Genomic DNA, 25,530 nt, shown 5'->3' on the forward strand with positions numbered 1-25,530 from the left:
ATGCCTTTCAAGTTATTTGTCTGAAGATAAAAAATTTAATGGTCAAGGCATAGTGACTTTGACCTTTGATAGACAAACCCTAAAATAGAAAGGGGTCATCTACTACTCATGACAAAACTGCAGACAAAATATTAAGTGCTCTCTAGTTACTGGTCAGGAAAGCTTGTAGTAGTTAAGGCCTAGATGGCCTTGAACTTTAACCAAATGACCTCAAAATTGATAAAGATCATCTTAAGTGCCCCGGCATAACCAATTTTGACCTTAGAGATGTAACTTGCACAACTTTGGTAGGGGACCTCTAAATCATATTATATAACACATATAAAAGCTCAAGCCCTTGTACTTTTAGACAAGAAGTTTTTTTTTAAATTTGCATGTATAAAACCCTGCTTTTAGCTTATGCAACCAATAGGAACCATCTGAACAACTGTGATAGATGACCACCAAAGGAACATTCCTTTGAAGTTGTGTGAAGAATCAAGTCATAAGTTTCAGAGGAGGTATTGTTCAAATAAATTATTTATGGCAAACAACACCTTCAAAATATAAGTGTGACCTTGACCTATGAAGAAGGGACATGGTTCCTGGACGCGACAAAATGTTTTGTTATGAGATAGACATTTGTGCCAAATTATTTCGAAATCCCTCAATGCATGACAAAGTTTCAGTCTGGACATGATTGTTGTGTAAGTGGGGACACACAGACAGACGGACATGAGCCTTAGCCGCAACACATTGTCTTGATGTGGTAGACATTTGTGCAAAGTTATTTTTAAATCCTTCCATGCATGACAAAGTTACAGTCCGGGCATGAATGTGTATCTTCAAACTCTTCTCGAGAGAATGAGTACTTTCAAACTATAAGTGTGACCTTGACCTTGAAGGTAGGGACATGGGTCTTTGTTGCAACACATCGTCTTGATGTGGTAGACATTTATGCCTAGTTATTATAAAATCCTTCGATGCATGATCGACAAAGTTACAGCCCGGACACAAATGTATGTACTTATAAACTTGAGGCGACACATTGTTTTGATGTGGTAGACATTTATGCCGAGTTATTTTAAAATCCTTCCATACATGACAAAGTTACAGCCCGGACACGATTGTGTGTACCTATTTATTCTAATTGTGATAATGTGAAACTTCAAAATGTTAGGTAGAGATGTAATTCTTGGACAAGACACATTGTCTTGATGTGGATGACATTTATGCCTAGTTATTATCCCCCGCCGAAAAATTTTCGGCGGAGGATATAGAAATAGTCTCCGTCCGTCCGACCTTCCGTCCGTCCGTCCTTCCGTCCGACATTTTTGTCCGGAGCATATCTCTAAAAGTATTTGAGTTATCAACTTGAAACTTCATAGGTGGATAGACCTCATTGAGAAGGAGTGCAGTGCACAAGAATGATAACTCTACCTTGCATGATTTTTGAGTTATTGCCCTTTGTTATTTTTCAAAATTGATTTTTGTCCAGAGCATAACTCCAAAAGCCTATGAGATATTAACATGAAACTTCATAGGTGCATAGATCTCACTCAGGAGGTGTGCAGTGCACAAGAATGATAACTCTACCTTTCATAATTTTTGAGTTATTGCCCTTTGTTATTTTTCATACCTAATTTTTCACCTGAGTGGAGCATAACTCAAAAAGTTTTTGAGATATCAACATGAAATGTCATAGGTGGATAGATCTTATTGAGGAGGAATGTTGTGCGCCAGAATGATAACTCTTCCCTATACAATTTTTGAGTTATTGCCCTTTGTTTTTTTTCATGCTATTTTGTCCAGAGCTTATCTCAAAAAGTATTTGAGGTATCAACTTGAAACTTCATAGGTGGATGGATCTCATTGAGGAGGAGAGCAGTGCTTAAGAATGATAACTCTACCCTGCATTATTCTTGAGTTATTGCCCTTTGTTATTTTTCAAAATTAATTTTTGTCCAGAGCATAACTCAAAAAGCCTTTGAGATATCAAAATGAAACTTTATAGGTGCATAGATCTCACTCAGGAGGTGTGCACTGCACAAGAATGATAACTCTACCTTTTATAATTTTTGAGTTATTGCCCTTTGTTCTTTTTCATACTTAATTTTTCAATTCAATTTTTTTCTCAAAAAGTATTTGAGGTATCAACTTGAAACTTCATAGGTGGATAGATTTTACTGAGGAGGGATGCAGCACACAAGAATGATAACCTACCCTGCATTATTTTTCAGTTATTGCCCTTTGTTATTTTCAGCCATCAGTATTCACATAGGTTTCAAATCTGTAATCACTATAGCCATCAGTTTTCATTACCAAAAGACCTCTTAAAATGGAATTATTCCCCTCTACTACATATACATTCTTCCAATGAGCAAACACATTCGGCGGGGGATGGCCATGTTGACATGGCTCTTGTTTTAAAATCATTCGATGCATGACAAAGTTACAGTCCGGACATAATGTGTGTACCTATTTTCTCTAAGTGCGATAATGTAAAACTTCAAAATGAGAGTGTGACCTTGACCTTTGAGGCAGGGACGTGGTTCTTAAACGTCCCACATCGTCTTGATGTTGTAGACATTTGTGCAAAGTTATTTCAAAATCCATCAATGTATGACAAAGTTACAGGCCGGACACGAATGAAGTGGGACAGACGGTGCATTTATATTATGCCTACCTTCAGGGGCATAAAAAGTGAAAAACATTTGTTTTTTCATATAAGTCTTATACATGTAACAAAGTTAAACAATTTAATGGTTCAATTTCAAACAAAACATGTTTCATATGTCGTTATTATTTCTTTTTTCTACAAAGTTTAAGAAACACTCACAGCTTCGTCATGGGTTTTCTACAGTTAAAAAAACAAGGTAATGTCTTTTTATGAAATATTTTATTCATGAAATTCATTGACTTTCATCTAAAAATTGCAACAAGTTGTCAGAAATTCTTTTTTTTATAGTTTCAATCATGTAACTCACATGACATCATGTAAACAAGTGTGTGTACAGATAGATGGTGAACATAATGTTTTTACCAAGTATAATGTACAAGATACCATTTTGTATAATAAGTAAATACCATAGATTGTCAGTTCATTATACTTTATAGTTATCATATTGAGATAAAATATGATTAAATTACATAAACATGAATTGTATTTAATGCCTTCCTTCTGTTGAATTTCTTTAAAAAATAAACACAATTCTGCAAAGAATTAAGATACCTTTATCCCCTTTTAATTTTTTGATAAAAAAATACAAGCTTATTCAGAGAAGGGAAGGAAAAGTGTTTGTTTTTCAAAACCAACTTTCATTAACAAAAGCTAAGGCAGTAATTCATATTGTCAAATCTTGTTATCACTTTATTGAAATTAACAGCTAAATATCTTTACTCAAAACAATGTAATATTAATCACAAAGAAAACAATTTTCAAAAGTAAATGTATCAAAATCATGAATATATATCGAATCAACCATTACTTTCTTGGAACCTAAAGTGATGATCCTCTTTGGCACCAGTACAGAGCCAGACCAACCTGCATATCATTGCAGTCTGACCAGGCTGTATACTCTTGGCTGACAAAATTCATATGTCATCTTCATGCATCTCTAGTTGATAATGGGCAGTTTCAAAATTGGAAGATGGACAAGTCTAATTAATAAGAAATACAGTTGGTTTATTAAATAAGAGGTTTTGTAAATATTATATTCAAGACTGCATTAAATGATTGTAAAAGATTGTTCAAAAATCTAGTTTAGTCTTTCCAACTCCGGAGCCACATCCAGTTTCAGGTTTGAGCTTTGCCACTGGGTCTTCCTGTGACCTGTTAGCTGTCTCAGATAAATCAGGAGGTAAATGAAGCTTCTCTATACTAAACTTCTTCCTTCTAAGTTTAAACGCCAGATCTAATGTCTCCGGCATTGTACATACTAGTGAATTTAGACAAGGCAATTTTCTTATATGAAAGAGTCCATGATAATCTTTGTACACTGGGTTCTTTTCTTTGTCAGATCCCACAAAGCTATCCACTTGTACAACAGTGTCACAAAATCTTTCAATCTTCCGAACAAAAGCTTTGTCACAAAACAAATGAGATGGCACAGTTATAACACATGTAGCATATGCCGATCGTAGAACTGCACGTAACGCGAGTAAAAACCTGAGCAGAGCAGGATCATACCTGTCACTGGATGTTAATCCGCCATTTTCTCCCCACAGTGGCGATCCAATAGAATGAAGTGCTATTCTTAAAATGTTTCTTTTCTCTGTTGTGAAACTGGTACTAAAACCTTCAGACTCGATCTTCTTTTGAATAGTTCGTAAAAGTTCATCATATGATGGGTTATTCTGACAATTTCTGTCTTTTGCAATAGTTTGGTTATTTCCGGTACAACTTATATCAATTGTTTTCACTAAATCTTCATCCATGGTCTTTGTAAGGTCGTAATAATGTCCAAATTTAATTGCAGCAGGACTTGATTGAAATTTAGGTAGACGACGGTACCGCCATGCTATTTTCATTGCGTCAGGCTCATCTTCAGGCTCCTGCATTTCTTCTTTTCCTGGATCGTCTATAATGGGTCCAGGTAGATCTTTCAGTAACTGATCAGGGCTAGAGTCTGTACTTGCTAGCAGAAGCGAATGGCCAGTCATAACTGCCTCTGCACAGAAATATTTTAGCATGGTTCTTGCATAGTTGCCATATACATCTTCTTCAATTAATAATACAGTTCCAACTGCTATACCTCCACCCAGAAGTTGGTCCAAAGATGGTATCCCAGATGATATCAGTAGCTGATTGTTATAGAGTGACACCTTAGCACCAGGTATTTGAACCACTTTTGATCTTGTTTTCTTTTGAAAACTTGTAGCCATGTTAAGTTTTCAGCGTGAAATATAGATTTTTTTTATTTCACATGGTTTTCACCATCTTGTTTACATATTGTTTAGTAAGAGTAACTTCCCTTGTATTACTAATCGTCACATGTAATTAATCCTCTGCTAACACCGGTTTCAGCAACAGCAAGATGTTCATAATATCGATTATTTCTTTTTTCCTTTTCTAAATACCTTTACACTGACCAGACAAGAAAAATGAACAGACCAAGAGCCCTTTCGTAAGTATCGCCAAAACTCCATTGCAACTGAAGTTTAATTTATGTTATCTTCCTTTAAATAAGCGCTAAAAATATGTTACACATCTAGAATTTAAGTGGGTGGGGAGTCGTCATAAATTATTTTAAATCTCCCCCATATAAATTTATACTGCTATACAGATGCTTTGTGTACTTTGAAAGTTTGATTATTTCTCACTCAAAGTGTTATTTTCCAAAGGAATATGTCAAAAACATTTTATTTTCATCTTCATGAAATCAAAACAGAAACTAGTCTAGAGTAAGGTAGATCTATTTGCAAGATTTATTCATTCATTATTTTTGTTAACAAAGTCATAAAAACATAAACATCAACATCCAATAGAAAGCAGCACCGAAAAATAATAAACATTCTAAATGTCCCATAATATGGTTCTTAGATGTTAAAAGTTACTGACTGCTGAAAGTTGACAGGGGCGGGGCAAGATGGGCCAATTGTCTTTGATCATTGGTTCCACAGAGATCGAACAAATTTTTTAAAGCCGCTGCTCGTCCTGCAGGACAAGTATCTTCAAATTTCTACTCGTCCTGCATGCTGTGCTACTTGTCCTGCATTTTGGGCACGATTTTCAAAATAAATCTCACTGATGCAATATAACCTTGCCAATGCAATGGACCGTAAGAAATTTTCATAATCAGTTTGTTTACATAAATTTAACAAACTAAAACCCAAAACTAAGCTTATGTTTTACTTTATGTATAAATCGCGCATTCAATAGGGCATTGTCGGGCACGTTCAGCTTACACCTGTATCCAATTAACTACACATAATGTGCTCAAATTATACATAACCTAAGTCCTAAAAAACAAGCCTTGTTTCCGGTTTTTCATCATTTTTCGCCATTTCTAAATTGTTCCACTCTTTTACAATGCAATAATTTACCTCTCTCAGCAGAGCATAAGCATATAACATAGTTAAGGGAAGTTCAAGAGATTCATACAGAATATGCTTTTAGTTCTGTACATATAAACATGCAACATGCTTTTATACAGTGATTACAGACAGGTCCCTCTGTCTAGTAAATGAACAACTCCAAATATCAGGGAAATGGAAGTCTGAATTGCTTGTTAATGTATTTAAAAATATTATTATTATTGATAAGCATTATTTTTGAAAGTTTTTGGAAAATTTTTCAGGATTTATTAAAATGAATTGGTCTATAATGGAAGATCTGTAATACAATAAATAATTGTATCATTGATAGTAATTAGTATCAGCAGGGATCATTCTACGGGGCGATTTCCGCGATTTCTCGCAAAAATATCACCAAAATCTCAGAGAAATTTGTGAAATGAGAGAAAATCTCGCACGGCAATTTTTAGCCGGAAAATGTCTAAACACAATCTAAGGAATGCTAAAATTACACAAAAATATGATGAAAAATTCACAAATTCCCATCAAGAATTTAATTTCAAATTGTTTATTAATGAAATCGGTGTAAAAAAACTCCAAAAAGTAGTCCAACACTTTGAATTATTTAGCCTAAAATAATTGCCGATCGGAGACCGCAAATTCACCGTACAGAAATACGGTATGATGGCTAACCTTTATCTATCTGCAAGTCGAGAATTTACACAAAACACTTTTAATTGATTTTAATAAAAAAATTTAGACACAGACTAACATAAAAATGGACATGTCAAAAATAAATCTACCGGTAAAATTTGTCTTCTAAATGTCACATCAACCACGGTAAATTTTGCCGTAAAGAACAAATTTAAAAATTTTGTTTTACGATTCCTGATGAAATAGCCGATAATAAATGTTCTTTTATTGAACAAAAATATTTAATTTTATATAATTGCAATCAGCAACAGCTAGAATTGTGAATGTTTCAGCGGAAAACAGACAAATATTCATTTGTCACATATTTTCGCGATGTCGTGATTAAAAAAAATTCTAAAAGGAAGCCGAGTGTTATTTAAAGGTGTTTTATAACACTATATGAATAAAAATTACTTTAGTTATTGTTTATATTTGTGGATATGGAGATATTTGTCATTATGTGTTCAGGTATATTTTTAATGGAGGGAGGTGTGTGAAGAGAATCATAAAGAAAACAAAATGAAAGGTTATAAAAATATTCTTCAAATCTCAACAATCACTTTTGTACAGTACAGTGTTGTCCATTAGGAACATTGACTGCAAATAATAGTTGTAGTAGATATCCATGTATAATTCTTTTATATTTCAGAATAAAGATGTTATATTTATTTTTCACAATTAGAATTTTATTATGTTTAAAAAATCACAAAAAAAAGGCATAGGATGTGTTAAAAAAGTGAAAACAAAAATCACTGTAATAAACAGAGCTACATCTTCTTATATCCTCATTAGATAAACAATGGTTATATGTACAGTGATTTTTAAAAAGTTAGAAATGTCCATATTTTAAACCTCGCCCATCATGAAAATTAAATCTCTCAAGAAAATCTAATTTCTCTCATCAAAATTTCTCAAATGAGAGAAAATCTCTCACTAAAAATCCTGACCAGGATGATCCCTGATCAGACATAACAAAAAACTATGGAAGAATTATATATGTATGTTATTGGCAAGTGTGAGATACATAAACTGATTTTACATATATTTGTATTATTAGTTATAAAGATTGTTGACAGTTATATGGCCCTATATAAATGGCTATTTGTCAATATAACCAGAGCCGCTAGGTGAGGGTTATATTGCAAACAGACATTTATATACGGCCATATAACCTGTCAGCAAACTTTATAACAATTTTATAATACAGCAGCATCATTTTTAGAGAAAAAAAGTAAGATTTCTTATAAATCGACAACAGCCTTGTATCTAAAACTATATAAACGTCACGATTATCCAATGAAAAGCGACGTTACAAACGTGCAGTATTATAAAGCAGATAATAAATTGTTCTAGAATAAAATATTATTCATCATTTTAATGTACTAAATCCCTAACAACTGTTTCAACATTTTTTTTTTATTTTATTATAAGAATATCCAACTGATATATTTCAATTGTTTTTATCAACATTTGAAACACTTATGTATTACAATGTGCCTATTGTACATGTACGGTAGTCTAATTTAATTTCAATTCAAATGTACTAAACAGTAATGCTGATCATTCATCAATGATCATTGGTCAGCTTCCTCACCAATTGTGGAATTGAAAGGATTTTTGTCAACATTTAATCAGAAACATTGTTGCCTTAAAGGAAAAGGAAATTAAAAAAAGATCATGCAACAAAATTTTAACTTTAAAATTGAATTGAGCTTCATTATGCACAATATGCTATTTTTGGCATGTCAAACTTTGTAACAACAGTACTTGCCGTATTCTGCAGACTGGCTATATTCGTCTCTAGAGTATAATGAATTTGTTTTGTATAATGTATAGTTGTAAAATCAATGAATACTTGCCATAGATAACATTTTCATTGGCTGAAAAAAATCCTAGATAATTTTTTGTAAAATACTAGAAAATATAATCAATTTTGGATATAGATGTTGTTTGGATACATGTACTTTAAACATAATTTATAAAAAAAGAAATCTATATTTTACATACTTGTACTTTCAAGTTTCTTACATTTCTTTAGAGATATTATTATTATTTTTTTTTTTATTATTATTATTATAATTATTATTATTATTATATACCACATTTCTATAGTTCTATAGCACTCTTTTCATAGATAATAAATGTTCAAGAGTGCTTTACATAAATCTGATAAAACATAATCATATATATGACATAATGTACAATATATACTATGCTCAAATTTGATATAAGAAAAAAAATATAAACACGTTTGACTTCAGACATGATTAAAATGCTAAAAACTACAGGTGGTCACAATATATATGTAAAGAGCCATTAAAAAACCGGGCAGTTTTTTTTAAAGAAAAAAAACAACAACTTTACTTGACCTATAATTTGGAACACAGCTTCCCATACATAGATTATTTATTCCTTTCTTCAAATTAAAGATATTCAGTCAGGATTACATAAATTTCAATAAATTTCTGTGATTAAAATATTTTACTCAATGAGAAGTGTAGTATAACTGTATATCTTTAAATTGTTTTAATCATTGTTTCTATCTGCCACAGATACATGTATCATACAAAAACAATTCAAGGATATTTAACATTGGTGAAACATTGTTTAGGGAAGAAATTTGCGGTTTATTTAATCATGTACTACAAATGCAAACTTGGAAATGTGGTTGATAAAACACGAGTGTGTGTACTGTAATTTCATTGTTTTCAATTCTCTCCCCCCCCCCCCCCATTCCCTCTCATGTTTATACTGAAACCAGCGGTTTAATCGTAGCCTCAATCTTATTTTCACAAAATTTACTTATTTTCAGTATCCGTCTATACCCTTCGGTATCCATCTATACCCCAAAACCAATATAGCTTGAATTTTCTCTGTCTCTTCTGTAACATTTCTAAAACTAAATGAATCATGCATATTTATATCTGATACAAGGAAAGTATAGTTCTCCAAGTGTAACAGCTGTGTTAAATTTAAAAGAACTGCAGCTATGTTATATACACCTTTAAAAAACATGATATTGACAAATATCAACAAAGATTTCTAAAAAGTGCTTACACCTCATTTACCTGATAAGCTTTTATTTCGGTGTCCGAGTACAAAAATGTACGTATTGTATGTGCACAGGAAATGTTTTTAAGTAAAATTACCTTATAATTTAGTGACTTAATGATTATGTAGCAAAGAAATTTGTAATTCATCATATATGTAAAAGTTATGGTATTTTGCATTTTATTTCTTCATATAACTTTTTAACATAATAATGAATGAATCATTAGTTGGCATGTGACTTTTCATGTACAGTGACAGTACCCCCCTCAGAAGTTTTATTTGGTCCAAGGTCCACACTGGCATGATGATATGGTTTCAGCCATTTAATTCAGAGCTTGGTTTCAACCACTTAATCAAGGGTCTATGTGTTAAATGGCATGTTGATACATTTTGTTATGTAATGTACATGTATATCAGTAATAATATATTTCTTATGCTGTCCTTGTACAAGATTTATGATTTAAATTAGATATAACAGTAGATCAATGTAAACAGACAGATATAACATATAGATTAAAGGTATACATAATTATATTGTTAAATCTTTCTTGTGCCCACCAAACTAGAAAATATATTTTAGCATGGCTAGTTTTTGTCAATTTGATTCATTATATAGGTTTTACTAGTATACAGTTACACCTTTCTTAAATGGTGTCATTTAAAAAGTGTGGTTTTGTAAAAGTTGGCCTCCCAAAACAGTATATTGTGTTTATTTTTTTCCAAAGTGAAACTAAAACCCAGTTTCTACATTTTATTGTTAAAGCGGCCTTCGGCTTTTCTAAAATTAAATGTCATATAATTGTCAAATCAAACTAATTAAGGTGAAACATGAAATTTGCCATTGCTAAAATACATAAAATAATAAGGAAACCCCTTGATGCCTCAAATCTACCGGGCCACACTATATGTAAATTAATGAAGCGGACAATTCATTTCCTGATCATTTACTTTTAGAAGCGAACGTCACTGGCCCCCTATAAATAACTCTTTGGACGCTGTTTTGAAGTAGGCCTAACAATGATTCAAGATAGAATAACTGAAATACTAAACACAGAACTTTTTTTTTTCAACAAAAAATAAAAGCTGAAGGCCACTTTAAATGTTCAAGGTCAAATGAGTGTTCACTCTAAACCTTTTGACTTTAAGTCTCGTGAACTACTAGAATCTGGATGGATTTCCATGATACATGTAGTGACTGATGTACTTTAATTTCATGATATGTTTTGACATTCACATTTCAGGTACCCTATTCTAAGTTCAAGGTCACAATTAAAGGTTAAATTGTATGAAGCAGCAATTTTATGTTCACACTTTTTACCTTGAGCTTTTTGAGGGATATTCATAATAAGTGGCTAAAATGTTCATTTCATGTTTGGTATACAGAACCTGCCTATCATGCACAAACAAGCAGTTTGTATTTGGTTGTGGTTATTAAAGCAGCATTGTTCCAGATTCATGCTCATTTTTATGAAAAATTTAAAAATGTATTGAAATGTATATTTGGCTTAACAAAAAAAATGTTAATTTCCAGTGACATGGTTTTAAAAAATAGGGTAGGTAGGTAGGCATTTTTAAAAAAAAAATTTTATATCATGTGTATGCGACGGAAATATGAATATGTGGCGCAAAGTTTATTATGCAGCGTCAAACAAAAAAATGTGGCCTGTTTTCCCTCAAAAAGTTTATGGTCAGTGGCCAAAAAATAGGGTAGGAAGGGACACCAGAAACAAACAAATTTTTTTTAGGCAAAATATTGTGAAGTGAACTTTTCTTAAAATCTTGGAACATTTCTCTCAAATTTAATTTTCTTGAAATGTTTTGGCTCATCTGGAGGCATGCAGCTTTAATGTACATGTTGTTTATTTTATAATTTAGCAGTTTTTCCTATTTTGTTATTGCAGAAGTTCAGGCGAGTCCCTGTACGATTTGTTAGGACTACAGAAAGGTGCCAATCATGATGAAATTAAGAAAGCATATAGAAAGGTAAAGTTTAGCAATTAGTATATACTTTATTACAAAACATTTTGTTAGTCATGTAATAAGAAAAATGTCTGGACAGGTGTGAAAATTTATATCTCTTTTCTAAAATAAGTTGAGCATAGAATGAAGACATTGAATTAAAATTATGGTAGAACATTCAACTTATTTCCTAATTATTGCAAAAATATTATTCATGAATAATTGAATCTGTGAGAATTTGTTAATTAATGACAGCTTTAGAGTGTTAAACGTTTTTCTATGTTATTTTAAATGCACAGCATGCCTGCAACGATAATTGCTTCTTTGTAGAGACAATGCAATTAAATTGACTGCTCAATTTTGTTACTAGCTTGACTATTCAAAGAAGTGTTATTGTACTCACTTTGGTGTCAGGGTTACAATTTGGTTTCTGCTTGCAAGTCGGTATCTCAAACTATTGTAAGGAATGGATTTTAAAATTCACACACTGACTTACTTGAGAGCATTATAGGAGGTCTCTGTCCAAGGCCCATAACTCTAACATAGCTTTGCACAGGATTGTGATCCTTTTGTTTACATTATCCAAGCTCTTGTTTTACTGTCAAGCACTGAAAATTGATTCAGCATGCTGTCCTACTTACGGCTCTTGTTTTGATATTGAATCCCTGGAAATCATTTTGCACAGTTCTGAATTTAAAGTTGGGCAATTCCTTCAATACAAAGATTCAACATTTTAAGGATTAAAAGCATAGATGTTTCTTCATTTATTAGACTTTATGCAAATTGATGTATAGCCTTTTATTTAAGACTGTGAATACATGTAAATGATTTAACTTTTTCTTTTCTTCAGTTGGCTTTAAGATTTCATCCTGACAAGAACCAAGGAAATGAAGAAGCTACAGAAAAGGTAAATATTCTGCAATGTCATACAACCCATGTAACATAGAACTAAGGTTCCTCATAAATTCTTTGTAAGGGTAATTTTATGCATACCTAATACCGTTTGCAAAAACATAAACATACTGAAATATATAAGTCTGAATCTATGAATTTTAGTGTTTTTCTATATGAAGAGTTTAAGAGACTGGTTGTGATCATACACTTACCTCTAGGAGTGGTGGTATACCAGTCACTAGGTTGGTACACTTACCACTATGCCTAGGAGTGATTGTACACATATCATTGTGCACAGGAATGATGGTAGTAAACAGTAGACTTAGGAATGATACACCACTTACTTCAAGGTCTAGGGTGATGATACACATAAAACTAGGTCTGTGGTGAAGGAACAACTACCACTTAAGGAAAATACAGAAACCCTCTTTTTTTTGTCTGTAATTCATATTAAAAAATAAAAAAATAAAAAGAGAAAAAAAAAAGAATTTTGTAAAAAATGTTTTTCAACTTGCAGATTGTGAAAAAATCTTTCTGTTACTGTTTGTAACTTACTTTTACTGTTAAACTTTGTATCTTTCTTTTACTGTAACTTAACATGTAGCGGAAAAATCAATGCTTGATTTATACAAAAGAGATAAAAACATAAATGTTTTAAGAAAAAAGGGCATTGGTTCAGCATTGTGATTTTGCACGTTTTATTTGTTTGCACATGAACTGAAGCTATAAACTTAACTAGTGTGAACTGAAATGATACTACAAAAGAAATTGATTTATTGTGTTATTCTGGCAAACGGCACAGAGCAAGTTAGCAGATGTATTCTTAACTACATACTCCTCTGTCTATAAAATATTCCCAATAATTAGCTCACTGTATTACTCCCTTGGGATATTCTGCGTGCCAAGTGTTATAAGTGGATAGTTAGTTAGTCAATATCATTCATAGTTAATATGGTATCTATGCTAAATATAGAGAAATATTCAACAATTAGTGCCAGTATATTTGATGATGAAGCTGATGAAATTAGTATTGGTGAAAGACTTCCATGGAGGCAGTTAGTAAATATGAAATTTTGATGTGAAAATCTCCTAAATAGGGAGAGAGGTTTTAAAGAAGCTTACAGTTTGATATTCTGTCCCTAAGTATTTATTGTTAAATTACATTGTATGTGTATAATAAATGGAATGTATTTATAAAACACAGCATTTTTGCCACCAGAACCTATAAAAATAACCATAAAGCACAGCATATGCTGTATTTGCCCTTTAATTTAAATTATGCAAAATGCTAAATGGTTTTCTTTTAATGCATTCTTATAGTTGTTTTGATGCATATAATTGCTGATTAAGGCTTATTATATACACTTTAGCTTGCAAATAATTGATTGATATGATTTATATGATATTGATATTGATTTCTATTTTTAATAGAAAAGTTTTTATTTCCCCGCCCTTCCCAGTGGATGGGTGGGGATGGGTACAGTAATACTACATTTGTGTTGACTGGTGTATAGATAGTAACATATGTTGTCTGTTGTTATACAAAAAAATGCAGGTTCAGTTTGATTTTTACTGTTGAAATTTCCTAACCAAGCAAGTAAATTGAAAGAAATTCTAAATCAGTTAGCCTGTGATGTCACCTGACACAAGTGAAAGTAATTGTTTAAAAGATCATACAGGTGAATGATAACCAAATATGATTCACCTTTGCCACCAGTAAAACATCAGGCTAGCCTGCACTTCATTCAGTCTGACCAGGCTTTAAACTGGTAGCTGACTTAACTTCAAATTTTTATTTTGATAACCTGTATTGATTGTGGACAGTTGACAGTTCCAAAAAATGGAAGCTTGACAAGTCTGTTGAGGGTGTAGGCTCTCTGTAATGTGTATAATCAGTATGCAAGTTATAAACTATTTTCTCTTTAATTTACAGTTTAAAGAGATCAATCATGCCCACAAGGTCCTCATGGACAACACAAAGCGAGGTATATATGACCGTTATGGTTCACTCGGACTTTATGCTGCTGATATGGTGGGCGATGAGAATGTAAACACGTACCTTGTTTTAACAAGTGGTTGGTGTAAGGTAGGGATTTTTGTTGTTTTAAATTTAAATTTATTAGAACATTAGCCTATTACCAACTTCTTCTGTTCTCTTGTTTAAATGAATCTTATAGTGTTTCTCTTAAAAAAGTGTTATTTTAAACATTTTTCTTGATGGATACAAATGCATTTGTAATGGTCATAAACAAAAAAAAGATTGTTAAAGCAGTGAGCTTTGTATAGCTAAAACATAAAAGATTATTTCTCTACAAAGGGGCTGTTCTGAAGAGATTTTACTGTATATGCACGCTCAAACTGTATTTTCCGAGTTGGAAACTGAATAATGGTGTTCAGAGGTTATTGGTCTACAAAAGGCCACTATGAAGAGGTTTCACTGTATATGCATTGTTAAACCCTATTTTCTGAGTTGAAACAGAATGATGTTTTCAAGAGATTATTGTTATTATCTTGTGCATATTGCATTGTCCGATGTGGAAACAAAATGTTACTTTGAAATTTGTATATTTCAGGCGCTGGTGATATGTTGCGGGATAATTACGGGTTGTTACTGCTGTTGCTGCTGCTTCTGTTGCTGTTTTAACTTCTGTTGTGGCAAATATAAACCTGCCATGCCGGACGAGGATGGGGAATATGCAAACCTGCATGTAAGAACTGTAAATATATTTACCTGTTCCTTTTATTCTTTATTTTTGTTTGTAATTTTCTGTTTGGTTTATGGTACTTGGTGAGTTTGGTTACAGTGACTTTATTGATTTTTTATGACCATTCCTCCATTTGTTGTGGTGTTGTTTTATAATTTGGAGGGAATTTTTTTTATACAGAAAATATATACTTCTTGGATAGGAGAATGGGGCTGATTTTCAGCCCAAAGTTGATCCAAAAAAAGACACTATTTTGTGTTTCCTTGTTACTGTTGTTTTTGTTAAGGTTTTATATAGAACTAAGAATTTAAGAAGCATATCTGTACTTAAAATTGTTGTATTAAGGTATTGTTGCAGGTGCATATTTAAAAATAGTAAATGAGAGTGTCTGTATAATGGCCTAAAATATTCCCTTGTACAAAAATATACGTTCTCCATGTCTTTAAAATAAATTCCTTCTCACCTGTTAAAAATGAATAAGTGTATTGGTAATATCTCTGGCTTGTTAAACTGAAAATAGAGAGATGATTTTATAACACATAAGAGATATACATTTAGTTAGACTTTATACCCTTCAAAGCACAGATTTGTTATAATTCAATCTGAGAGCTTGATTTGATTGGCTAGGATATTGATTGATCCAGTACAAACAAAAAAAAACTTATGCACTTGCTTGTAAGAGTAGGAAATAATGCTGTTTGACAGTTTCTCTCATAAACAGATTTTGATATAAGACTGAGTCTCTAATTTTCACAGTCAAGGTCAAATAAAGGTCAAGGTTATAATTGAGTAATTTAACATGCTCATTTTGTCATATGTGTTCTTTTGTCCAAGTATGAATAAGATATGTACATAAATAAGAAAGTTATGACAGTTAAAGCAAATTTTGATAACTTAACCTTGACAGTCAAGGTCAAATAAAGGTCAAGGCCATATCAGAATAATTAAACTTTTCTGCTGCCCATTTAGTTCAATAGGGAGAACATTGGATTTGTAGCTAGTTCCACTGCCAAGATATGACTAAAATTGTGTTAATCATAGACAACAGACAAACAAAATTTTCAGCAAATGCCAATGAGTGATAGATGATTCACTTTTCTTTGTAACTAATAAACAGCTCAATAAAACTTAATGTTGTATTTCCTTATATTTACTTTTGTTGTAAAAAAACGATAAAACCATTGAAAAATTCAGAATATACGCTCATATTAGCACCATAGTTTTTTCTACTAATATTTCATCAAGCTAAAATTGTTTTTATCTTTCTTCAAAAAAAAAACACTCTTTATTATTTCTTTTATGTAATTTCACATTATGAACACCTTTAATATTTCTGCTAGATTTAGGCTTACATCATTTTCAAGCTAGACACACTTTTGAGTAGACACACCTTACTTTTTCCTTCAAAGTTGACACACTATAGTATTTCTTCAAAGTAAAAACATTTTATTCTTTCTATGAAGTTCATTTCAAGGAAAACATTAATTTTTTCTTGGGAGATACTTAATTTTCACACTTTTTTCAATTTTTAGGTAGATAGACACTTTTGTATTTCTATGACCTTTAGACAAATTTATCTTTTTAATTTGAAATAATAATATAGGAATTTGCAAAAATTAAATATCTTAGCATCTAAATTATTTTTATTTGTAAATTAGTTTTTTTGTTATTGGAAAAGGTATTCAGGAACTGATAATTTTGGGTTTAATGATGTTCAAATATTTGAAAAATAAATAAACAGATATTTTCTTTTCCATGCTTAACATTTTGTATTCATGTATAAACAGATGAATTTCAATTTTTTAATTATATAGAATAGACTTTATGTTTTTAAGTAGACCATGTTAACATTTAATTGATTAGGGTGTCAATCTGTAAGTGTATTAAAAAAAGAACCAAACAAACAAAAAAACAACATATGAATAGTTCATTTATTTCTGTCTCTCAGAATACTTGATTATGTATGGTCACCAACATTATAGATAATTTTTTCCAAGTTAACATAACTTTGACTTTGTAAAAGAAGAATTTAGTTTTTAAAAAAATAAAAATAATAAGTGTTTAAAGTATTTCAATAATGTATATATTTTTTAATTTTTAATTTGTTTACCAGGAGGAATACAGTAGCACTCCTGAAGATGAAGACAAACCTCCAATTGTTAGCCAACCAGGATCAGGGGAGGAGCCAAAGGGAGGTTTTGAAGGCGGAGCTGCGATACCAATGCCTCCGCCTTCTGGATTATCAGAAAACACAACTCTGACATCTGACGCCAAGCCAAGCTATGGTGCAGACAGTTCATCCCTAGATAGAAAAGAAGCAGCTCTTAATGAGAGTTAATAGTTAACTTTGATAGGTGAACAAAATATCCCCTGTTTCTTAGAATTAAAAGTTCATAATACTTGCTGTTAGATCAGTAAAATACTATCCAGAGAAGTCTCAATTTAAATCTGATTGGTTTATTTATAATTGAGCACTGATGCATAAATGAAATTGATTGGTGCATTGGTTTAAAAAGGGGAGGGGCTTAAATTTTTCAATATCCAATCAAATTCACTGACTTGAAAGATTAGCATCTCATTTTGTACATATATAGTTTTACGATGGTCCATTTGAATCAGAAGTGTATAAAAAAATATGGTGTCAACTGTTTAGAGGAGGGGTATGAAGTGTTATTGATTTGATTGTAAAGCTAAAATAGCTCTGTTGTTATAGATCATTTTATATAGATTGTTGAATTATTATATAAATTTTCAAATTGATTACCCATTTGAGATTTCTCTGTAAACTCTTGCATTGAATTTTTACATGAATAACTCGTCAAAAATTTATTTAACTTAAACAGATTGTATTTATTATCGTATATCAAAGTTGTTTTGGTTTAGTCTTTCTGAATTTACTTAGGTGAAAAAACTGAGAATTCAATTTTTGCTTTTGATATTTATTAGATTTAGATGATGTAATTATTATTAATATTAAGTGTATATCTTTTATTATTGCTTTTTGGAGTTAAGGGTCTTTTTACTAGATAACTTATAGAAATCCATTCCCAACGTGTAGCCCAATATTTATTACCCCCATTGAAACACCATGTAATAATGCATGTTTGAATGTCTTACAGTCTGTTTCTTTCTTATTGGTTAGATTTATGGAAAAAAAATTATTCTTGAGGCCCTCATGGCTGAGTGGTTAAGGTCACTGACTCGGAACCCTCTTGCCCTTCCTTGCTCTGGGTTTGAATCTTGTAGGTACATATGATTCTCTTCTACCATGTAAGGAAGCTCTCCAGGTGATGGAGAAGTTTGGTGGTTCTACTCAGGTGCCGGCTCATGCCTGTGATAAACACGGAGGGGCACCTTAGGTCTTCTTGCATTAGTAAAGCCAAAAGAGTTTCCATATAAACTTAACAGTATTGGTATGGCTTAAAGCTCAACAATTCAACTCATTAATTCTTCTGTTGTTAACATTTAAGTAGTGGTTTTGAGCCCCACTCAGGCTACGGCCATGTTCTCTTGTGTTACTCAAAAGTATTTATGTCAGTTGTGAAAAACCTGTTTCACAGTTGAGCTTTTTTGAATAAGTTTATTTTTAACTTACTGTTAAATAATACTTATTAGTAAATCATATTTGGACATCATGTATCATTGACTAGAGACTGTTTTTACATGTGTTTGATAATGATATCATAGAAAGAAGGGACATAGAAAAATCAGTGGTCCAACATTGGCTGCCACTTATACCTGAATTAATTCATTAAGGTGCCAGCTGTCAGATGCAGTCTTGCATACTGTTGGCAACTTTTTATCAACATTTTGATACTAAAACCCCTTACATTAGTAATGCAATGTTCCTAATTCTAATTAGGACAAGTGCATGGTAGAAAGTATACAGGGTATATTAATAAACAAAGTACATGTACATCTGTAGGGTGTTGGCTTGCTAACTATACAGGGCTTGCTAACTATTCAGGGCTCTCTCTGTTAAGTGTTTTAGGGGAACAGTACCTGTAGGGACAATTTTCACATTGTTTCACTGGTAGCAATATTTGCTGCACATAAACTACTTCAGCTTAAAGACAGTTGAGTTAAATACCACTTCACTATCCTTGAATCTATGTTTTCGATTGTAAGGGAATTTTGATTTTAAAAAAGGGGGTTAAAACAAACATTTTGGCTGGGAAATGGTGATTAATATCAGCTCTTAAAAACAGAGATCTAGAGCCCTGCAATCTACAAAAAATATCTGATGCCCAGCATGTATGGAGTAGATGTACTTCTTATTTTGATGTTTTTCACTTGCAGTGAATTTCACAGGGTTTAACATTTAATTTTACATTGTAGTTAAAACCAAAGTTTTTTGTTTTTTTACTAACTAGATTGATAATCTGTATTGTTTTCTTCAATCAAAACATAATTTAAATTGTGTTTATACAATCATGTAGCAACATGCTTCCAGAGCCATGTAGAATTTTATTAAAATTTAAGAATAGCTCCAATTATAAGTTATTTCCACAATTATATAAGATATATTGATTTGTAATTGCCTCATGCAGTTTCTGTCTAGCAATTACCAGTAATATGTAAAACATATTTCTAAAGTAGCCAGTAACAAGGGTGTTATGTAGTCATTAAACAAGTAACTTCATCCATATTTTGCATCAAATGTAGTGTTATGCAGATTTTGAATATTTGTACATTTATAGTACATTTCTTAAACTCTTAAAATATTTTTCATTTGTTAGATTTTATTTTATTTTTTTTTTGAGAAAATTATTTTTATTTTATCTGGAGGCATGCAGTTTTGAGTATTGATTCTTTGTGTTGTTGGTTTTTTTAAATAGGAAATAGAATTTTCATTAACCAATTGTGTTTGAAAGTGTATTTTTGATTCACATTACATTAAAAAAAAACAACAAACATTCTATGAGTCATGTGGAATCAATATTGTTTGATAATTTGCATTTTGTTGTATATAATCATGCTTATCACATTGATTTGTTTTCCCCCTTTTTAAAAGGCTATAAAAGGACCAAAAGTAAGGCTGAACAAAGTTTCTGTCTTTCATTTGCGATTATGAATTTGAATATGTGTGTGTAGTGTTTTTTTTTGTCATTTTTGTTTTTATATTTTTTGTTTTCAAGTGCTACGTTGTGTTGTTTTCTATTTTATATGTACTGTCTCTTTGTCAAAAAAAATTATCTAACTTTAAAAGTACATAAAAATCATGTATCCGTTTGTAAAAGAAAGACTTTGTTATTGTTAAGTCTGTGGCTGTTTAATTCACTTATACTTTCTTACGTTGTATCCATGTTATGTGTGATATAAAATTGTCTGAATTGACCACTACAACAACCTCTCTTTTACACAGAGAGAGTAAATATTTGAGCCGCGTCACAACAAAACCAACATAATGGGTTTGCGACCAGCATGGATCCAGACCAGCCTGTGCATCCGCGCAGTCTGATCAGGATCCATGCTGTTCGCTTACATACTCTATAACAAGAAGAGAAACTGATAGCGAACAGCATGGAACTTGATCTGACTGCGCGGATGCGCAGGCTGGTCTGGATCCATGCTGGTCGCAAACCCATTATGTTGGTTTTGTCGTGACATGGCTCATTTATGTGATTTTTGACGCATTTTTCTGCTCTTAACTGAGAATGATTTTGAGTGCTTTGTGCAACATGGCTGTAACTCATATAGCATAAAGTAGGAGTTACAACATTTTTGCACAAAGCCAGCAATTTGTTTTATGTTTGCTATAATATATTTGTTATCATCCCATACTGATAACAAGTTCTAAACCATTTCTATTCAAAAAATTTCTGTATCTAGAAATAATTGTACATTACATAAAGTCAAGAGATTTTTCTTTTTCTATGTACAGATTTATCAACCCTATCCTATCACAACCATTGTTTTGTTTATTTCTAGTTTTGCATTCATGAATCATATATTTAAGCTAATGATCAGATGAAGATCTTGCAATTAATACATTGATAAATAACTTTGTTTCTAACTTGCTTGCAATATCATTCCCAAAAAGAATTTGTTAAGTTATGAATGAATACGGTATGGATGGTGGATATAAGTACAATGCATAATTATGAAATGCATGGATTTCTTTGAGCTGGGGATATATATGAGTTGTTATGAATATGTATGAATAGTAATGAGTATGTATTAGTAGCTTTGAATATGTATAAAAAGCTATGATTATGCATAATTATTTATGAATATGTATTAATAGATATGTGTATGTATTTATAGCTTTGAATATATATAAATAGCTATGAATATGTATGAATAGTTATGAGTATATTTTAATGGCTTTGAATATATATGAGTAGCTATGAATATTTATGAATAGTTTTGAGTATGTATGAGTAACTATGAATATAATGATGTTTAAATAGTTGTGAATATGTATAAATGTTTGGATATGTATGAATATGAATCAAAGAGCTATGAATATGTAAAGTATTCATGCAATGACATTTTTGCCTTGTTTGTTTTTGCTATCATTGTTGCAATCTTATCATCAGATTTTCCCACAGAATTTCATAATGGTTACCAACTGTTTTTATCATGTGCTAACTTATGTACAGTTTGCAATAAGGTATTCTGTCTTCATGCATTTTCTATGTTCTGTTACAGATAACTTGTTGTTTTGTGTAGTCATTCAAGTGATTTTGTTGATTTTACCAAACTTTTGGGGAACTTACCTTAATTTTAGTGATTTAAAGGTATATTTGGTATAAAATACTTACCTTTGGAACAATTATTGTTTTACTATCAAGCACGGAGAATAGTCAAGTAAGCTGTCCTGTTGACAGCTCTTGTTTTTAGTGATTGTACTCATAAATGACTTGCCAAATATATCTAATATTGTTATGTTGGGTTTATTTTAGACCAAACTAAATGGGTAAATATCATTTTTCTTTCCCTCATACATTATCATGTCATTTAAGTATTCTGATCAAAATTTTATGATTTTTACATGCTGGCGCCCAAAACAATGCATGAAGGGCACAGCTGCACATGGACAGCCTTTTCCTCCTGATAATAAGTTTATAGGGTGACATCCACAAGAAAACTAATTGTGAAGAACAAGTCTTGTATGCTTGATTCTGATTGGATGACTTTTGTATGCTTGTTTTTGATTGGATCACTTGTGTATGCTTAATTGTGGTTGAATGACTCATGTATGCATGTTTCTGATTCGATGACTCTGACTTGTGTATGCATGTTTCTGATTGGACAATAACAATGAAGTTTAAAATTAACACACATTTGGTGAATCTTTTCTAATTTCCAGCTTTGGCTGGTTTACAAATATGTAGCATAAATTTGGATCCTTATCTCTTAACCTTAATTTATTTTTCAATGTCAAGATTTTAATGGTATGTTTATAGAAAAAGATTGTGTTCTTTTGTTCTTTAAAGCTGTATGCCTCCAGATGAGCCAGAAACAATTTCATTTAAATCAACTTTGCGAAAAATAAACATCTCAAGTAATGATTTACTTGTTATATGCAATTAATGTCTGATTTTGCAGTATTTTTCACCATATTTCTATGGTGTAAGAGTTTTTTTTGTGCATATTTTGACTTTTATTTGGATTATTTGGCAATGTATAAATTACTTTCTTTGTTCTCTTGACAAATTTTATTCTTGAATACATTTTTAAAATTTTCATGAAAATTAGCATAAATATGGAGGCATGCTGCTTTAATATACATGTATGTGATGTTGTTTGATAAATAATACTCTTATTTGAAAAACTAGAAAATCTAGATATTGTTCCAGCACAGTGGAATGAAAGTTACTTATAATTTAATTTGATATGTACATGTACATATATAATTTAATTTCATATTATTGTCTAGTGGATTTTTTAGATAAATGTAGAACTTCAAGCACACAGAAACAGTCAATTTATTTAACTTGTTGAGTAGCGATTCAGATCTTTCTCATTTTGTATTTGATGGAAGCATATTAAGTGTCAATACTAAATGAATGTATGTTACTAAATATAGATGTCAAAATGCTGTTTTTAATTTATTTCATACCTATGACCTATAGATTTTTTTTGAGTGTTTTAAGATAATCATATTTTACAGCCATTGTATCGAGGCCATTGATAGTTTAAATATTTGTTTTTGGTGTTGAGATCATTAAATATTCAGAACCGTAGAGTAGATGAGTTTTATGACTTTTTCTTATGTCAGGCTACAAGTTGAAAAGAAAAATGGCTTTTATCAGGTCTTTTTAAATGTTTGATTTTTCCGACATAATAGATATACTGATAGAAGAGACACCATTTCAAGACATATTAAGTCTCAGAAGGTATTAGTTTTCTTCACAGACACTTGGGTTGTGGAGCTCAAAACGCCTTTAAAATCCAATTAAAATGTATATTTGTCATGTGCTGGGATTGACTAATATACATTTTAATTGGATTTTAAAGGCGTTTTGAGCTCTAAGTGTATGTGCATTTCTTGTGAAGAAGAAGGGGGTAAACATGTATGTTATAGTGTTTTATTAATGAATTTAGAGCATGTTCGATACTTACAATGTGAAGGAAATAACAATGAAATAATTTCTCATAAAAGCAGTAAAATGTAAGCAAAGTCGTATTTTTTTCCTCCATGTAAGATATTTAAATCACTAGAACTGTGCTTAAATTGCCTAAAAGCAAAAGAAGCAGTAAATGGTTGAGCGTATAAGGATATTGAGTTCCATTGGGAAATACTGCACACCAAAAAGAAAAAACTTTGAGAAATAGAAATTTTAACAAATTTTTGGGAGCTTATGGAGGCCTTAACCGTATACACGTTACAGAAGGCCTTTAAATAGAGGGTCTTTAAATAATGCTTTTAGGAAGGTATACTCAGAACAGAAGAATGATGGTTCTACAGTTAGATTGGTTTAACACAGGAAACTGAACATAGAAAATTGAAAAGAAATTTTTCTTATCCCTTGTCTTTCGGACACTTTTTAGATGTATATTTCGTTACACAATAAATATATTATTAAGTCATTCTTTTACATTTTTTTTTCATTATCCTTACCACAAGTATATTGTATATCTTTGTACAGAAATATATGATGTAAATACTAGATGTGTATGTGTTTCTCTATAAAAGCCCTAACAGAATACTTTTGATGAATATGAGATACTAAATTGATACTGAAAAAATACACTCTTTTCAGACAGAATAGTTTGGCAAATCTGTTTTTTCTCCATGCTTATCATACCTATTCTGAAGTTGACCGTCACATTCAAGTGGTCCTGTTTCCTAGCAAATTGACTCATGCAGATACCCTCAAAGGCAAAATAAAGCACAGGTAACAAGATCACCATATGTTCACATGGTAGAGGCTTTAGCTGCCAAAAAATAGTGGGGACCATGCTTGACTTTTTCCTATTTCTGAAGTCAAGGTCACATTTGAAATAATCATGATTAAAGAGGTCTTTTGTCCAAGAATTAAACAGATCCATAAATAAATAAATCTAACAAAGTTATGAGAATTAAATTTCAATAATTTGACCTTGATGTTAAAGGTCAGTCATATCGGAATAATTCAACATGTTGGTTTGGTCATATGTGTTCTTATGAATCAAATCTCTGAATGAATAACAGAGTTATGACAATTTAATGGTGGGCTCAAATGTGAGGACAATACATTAATTAATTACAAAATTATCCTTTTCCCCCATGAGCATATTGTGAAAAATGGCCGTTTTCACTGAAAAGCCCCCTGTTACAAGTTCAAACTGCTATGAAACTATGAAAAATTCTTCAATACTAATCAAACTTGGCACAAATGTTGACTGGACCATTGCCTTTGTAACGACATGCTCAGTCTTAAATTTCCTGTTACCATGGCAACGAGGGGACATCTCAAAATTGCCAAAAATCACTAATTTGCCTCGATTTTTTCCATCAAAATTTATTTCAAAGTGCTGCAACTGCTCAAGGGATTGAGATAGAGTCAAAGGCTTTTCAGCGTTGGTTAAACGTTACATTATGATCGACCTGGGGTCATTTTTAGCCTCTCACAAGTCCAAAATTTTCTTGGCGATGAGGGGGACTCCGCCACCCTCCAAACCCCCCTAACAGAAGGGGGCACATCCCCCTTCTGGCAACCCCCTGATGTATCTTTTGGATGGGGGGCGGCGCCGAAAAAGTGCTCAATTTTTAAAGCAACATTTCTCAAACGAAAACTTATGT

General features: G+C 31.6%; 2 protein-coding genes across 3 annotated transcripts; one reads left to right on the plus strand and one right to left on the minus strand.

Annotated features, from left to right (window-relative positions):
- Positions 1-2,859: 2,859 nt before the first annotated feature.
- On the minus strand, positions 2,860-4,966 carry LOC132742649 (elongator complex protein 4-like). The gene has a single exon (XM_060731113.1). The coding sequence runs from the start codon at positions 4,861-4,863 to the stop codon at positions 3,730-3,732; it is 1,134 nt and encodes a 377-aa protein (XP_060587096.1). The 5' UTR covers positions 4,864-4,966; the 3' UTR covers positions 2,860-3,729.
- On the plus strand, positions 4,967-24,415 carry LOC132742650 (dnaJ homolog subfamily C member 5-like). 2 transcript variants are annotated; one of them, XM_060731115.1, is made up of 6 exons: positions 4,967-5,105; positions 11,640-11,721; positions 12,548-12,604; positions 14,525-14,677; positions 15,165-15,308; positions 17,410-24,415. In XM_060731115.1, the coding sequence occupies exons 1-6, from the start codon at positions 5,083-5,085 to the stop codon at positions 17,632-17,634; spliced, it is 684 nt and encodes a 227-aa protein (XP_060587098.1). In that variant the 5' UTR covers positions 4,967-5,082; the 3' UTR covers positions 17,635-24,415. The 2 variants fall into 2 exon arrangements, with proteins under 2 accessions (XP_060587098.1, XP_060587099.1); XM_060731116.1 differs by having other exon boundaries at positions 15,165-15,299.
- The last annotated feature ends 1,115 nt before the right edge of the window (positions 24,416-25,530 follow it).

Source organism: Ruditapes philippinarum, unplaced genomic scaffold (genome assembly GCF_026571515.1).
Source record: "Ruditapes philippinarum isolate M1 unplaced genomic scaffold, ASM2657151v2 ctg4264_1_1_1_1, whole genome shotgun sequence".
Classification (NCBI taxonomy): Eukaryota; Metazoa; Mollusca; class Bivalvia; order Venerida; family Veneridae; genus Ruditapes; species Ruditapes philippinarum.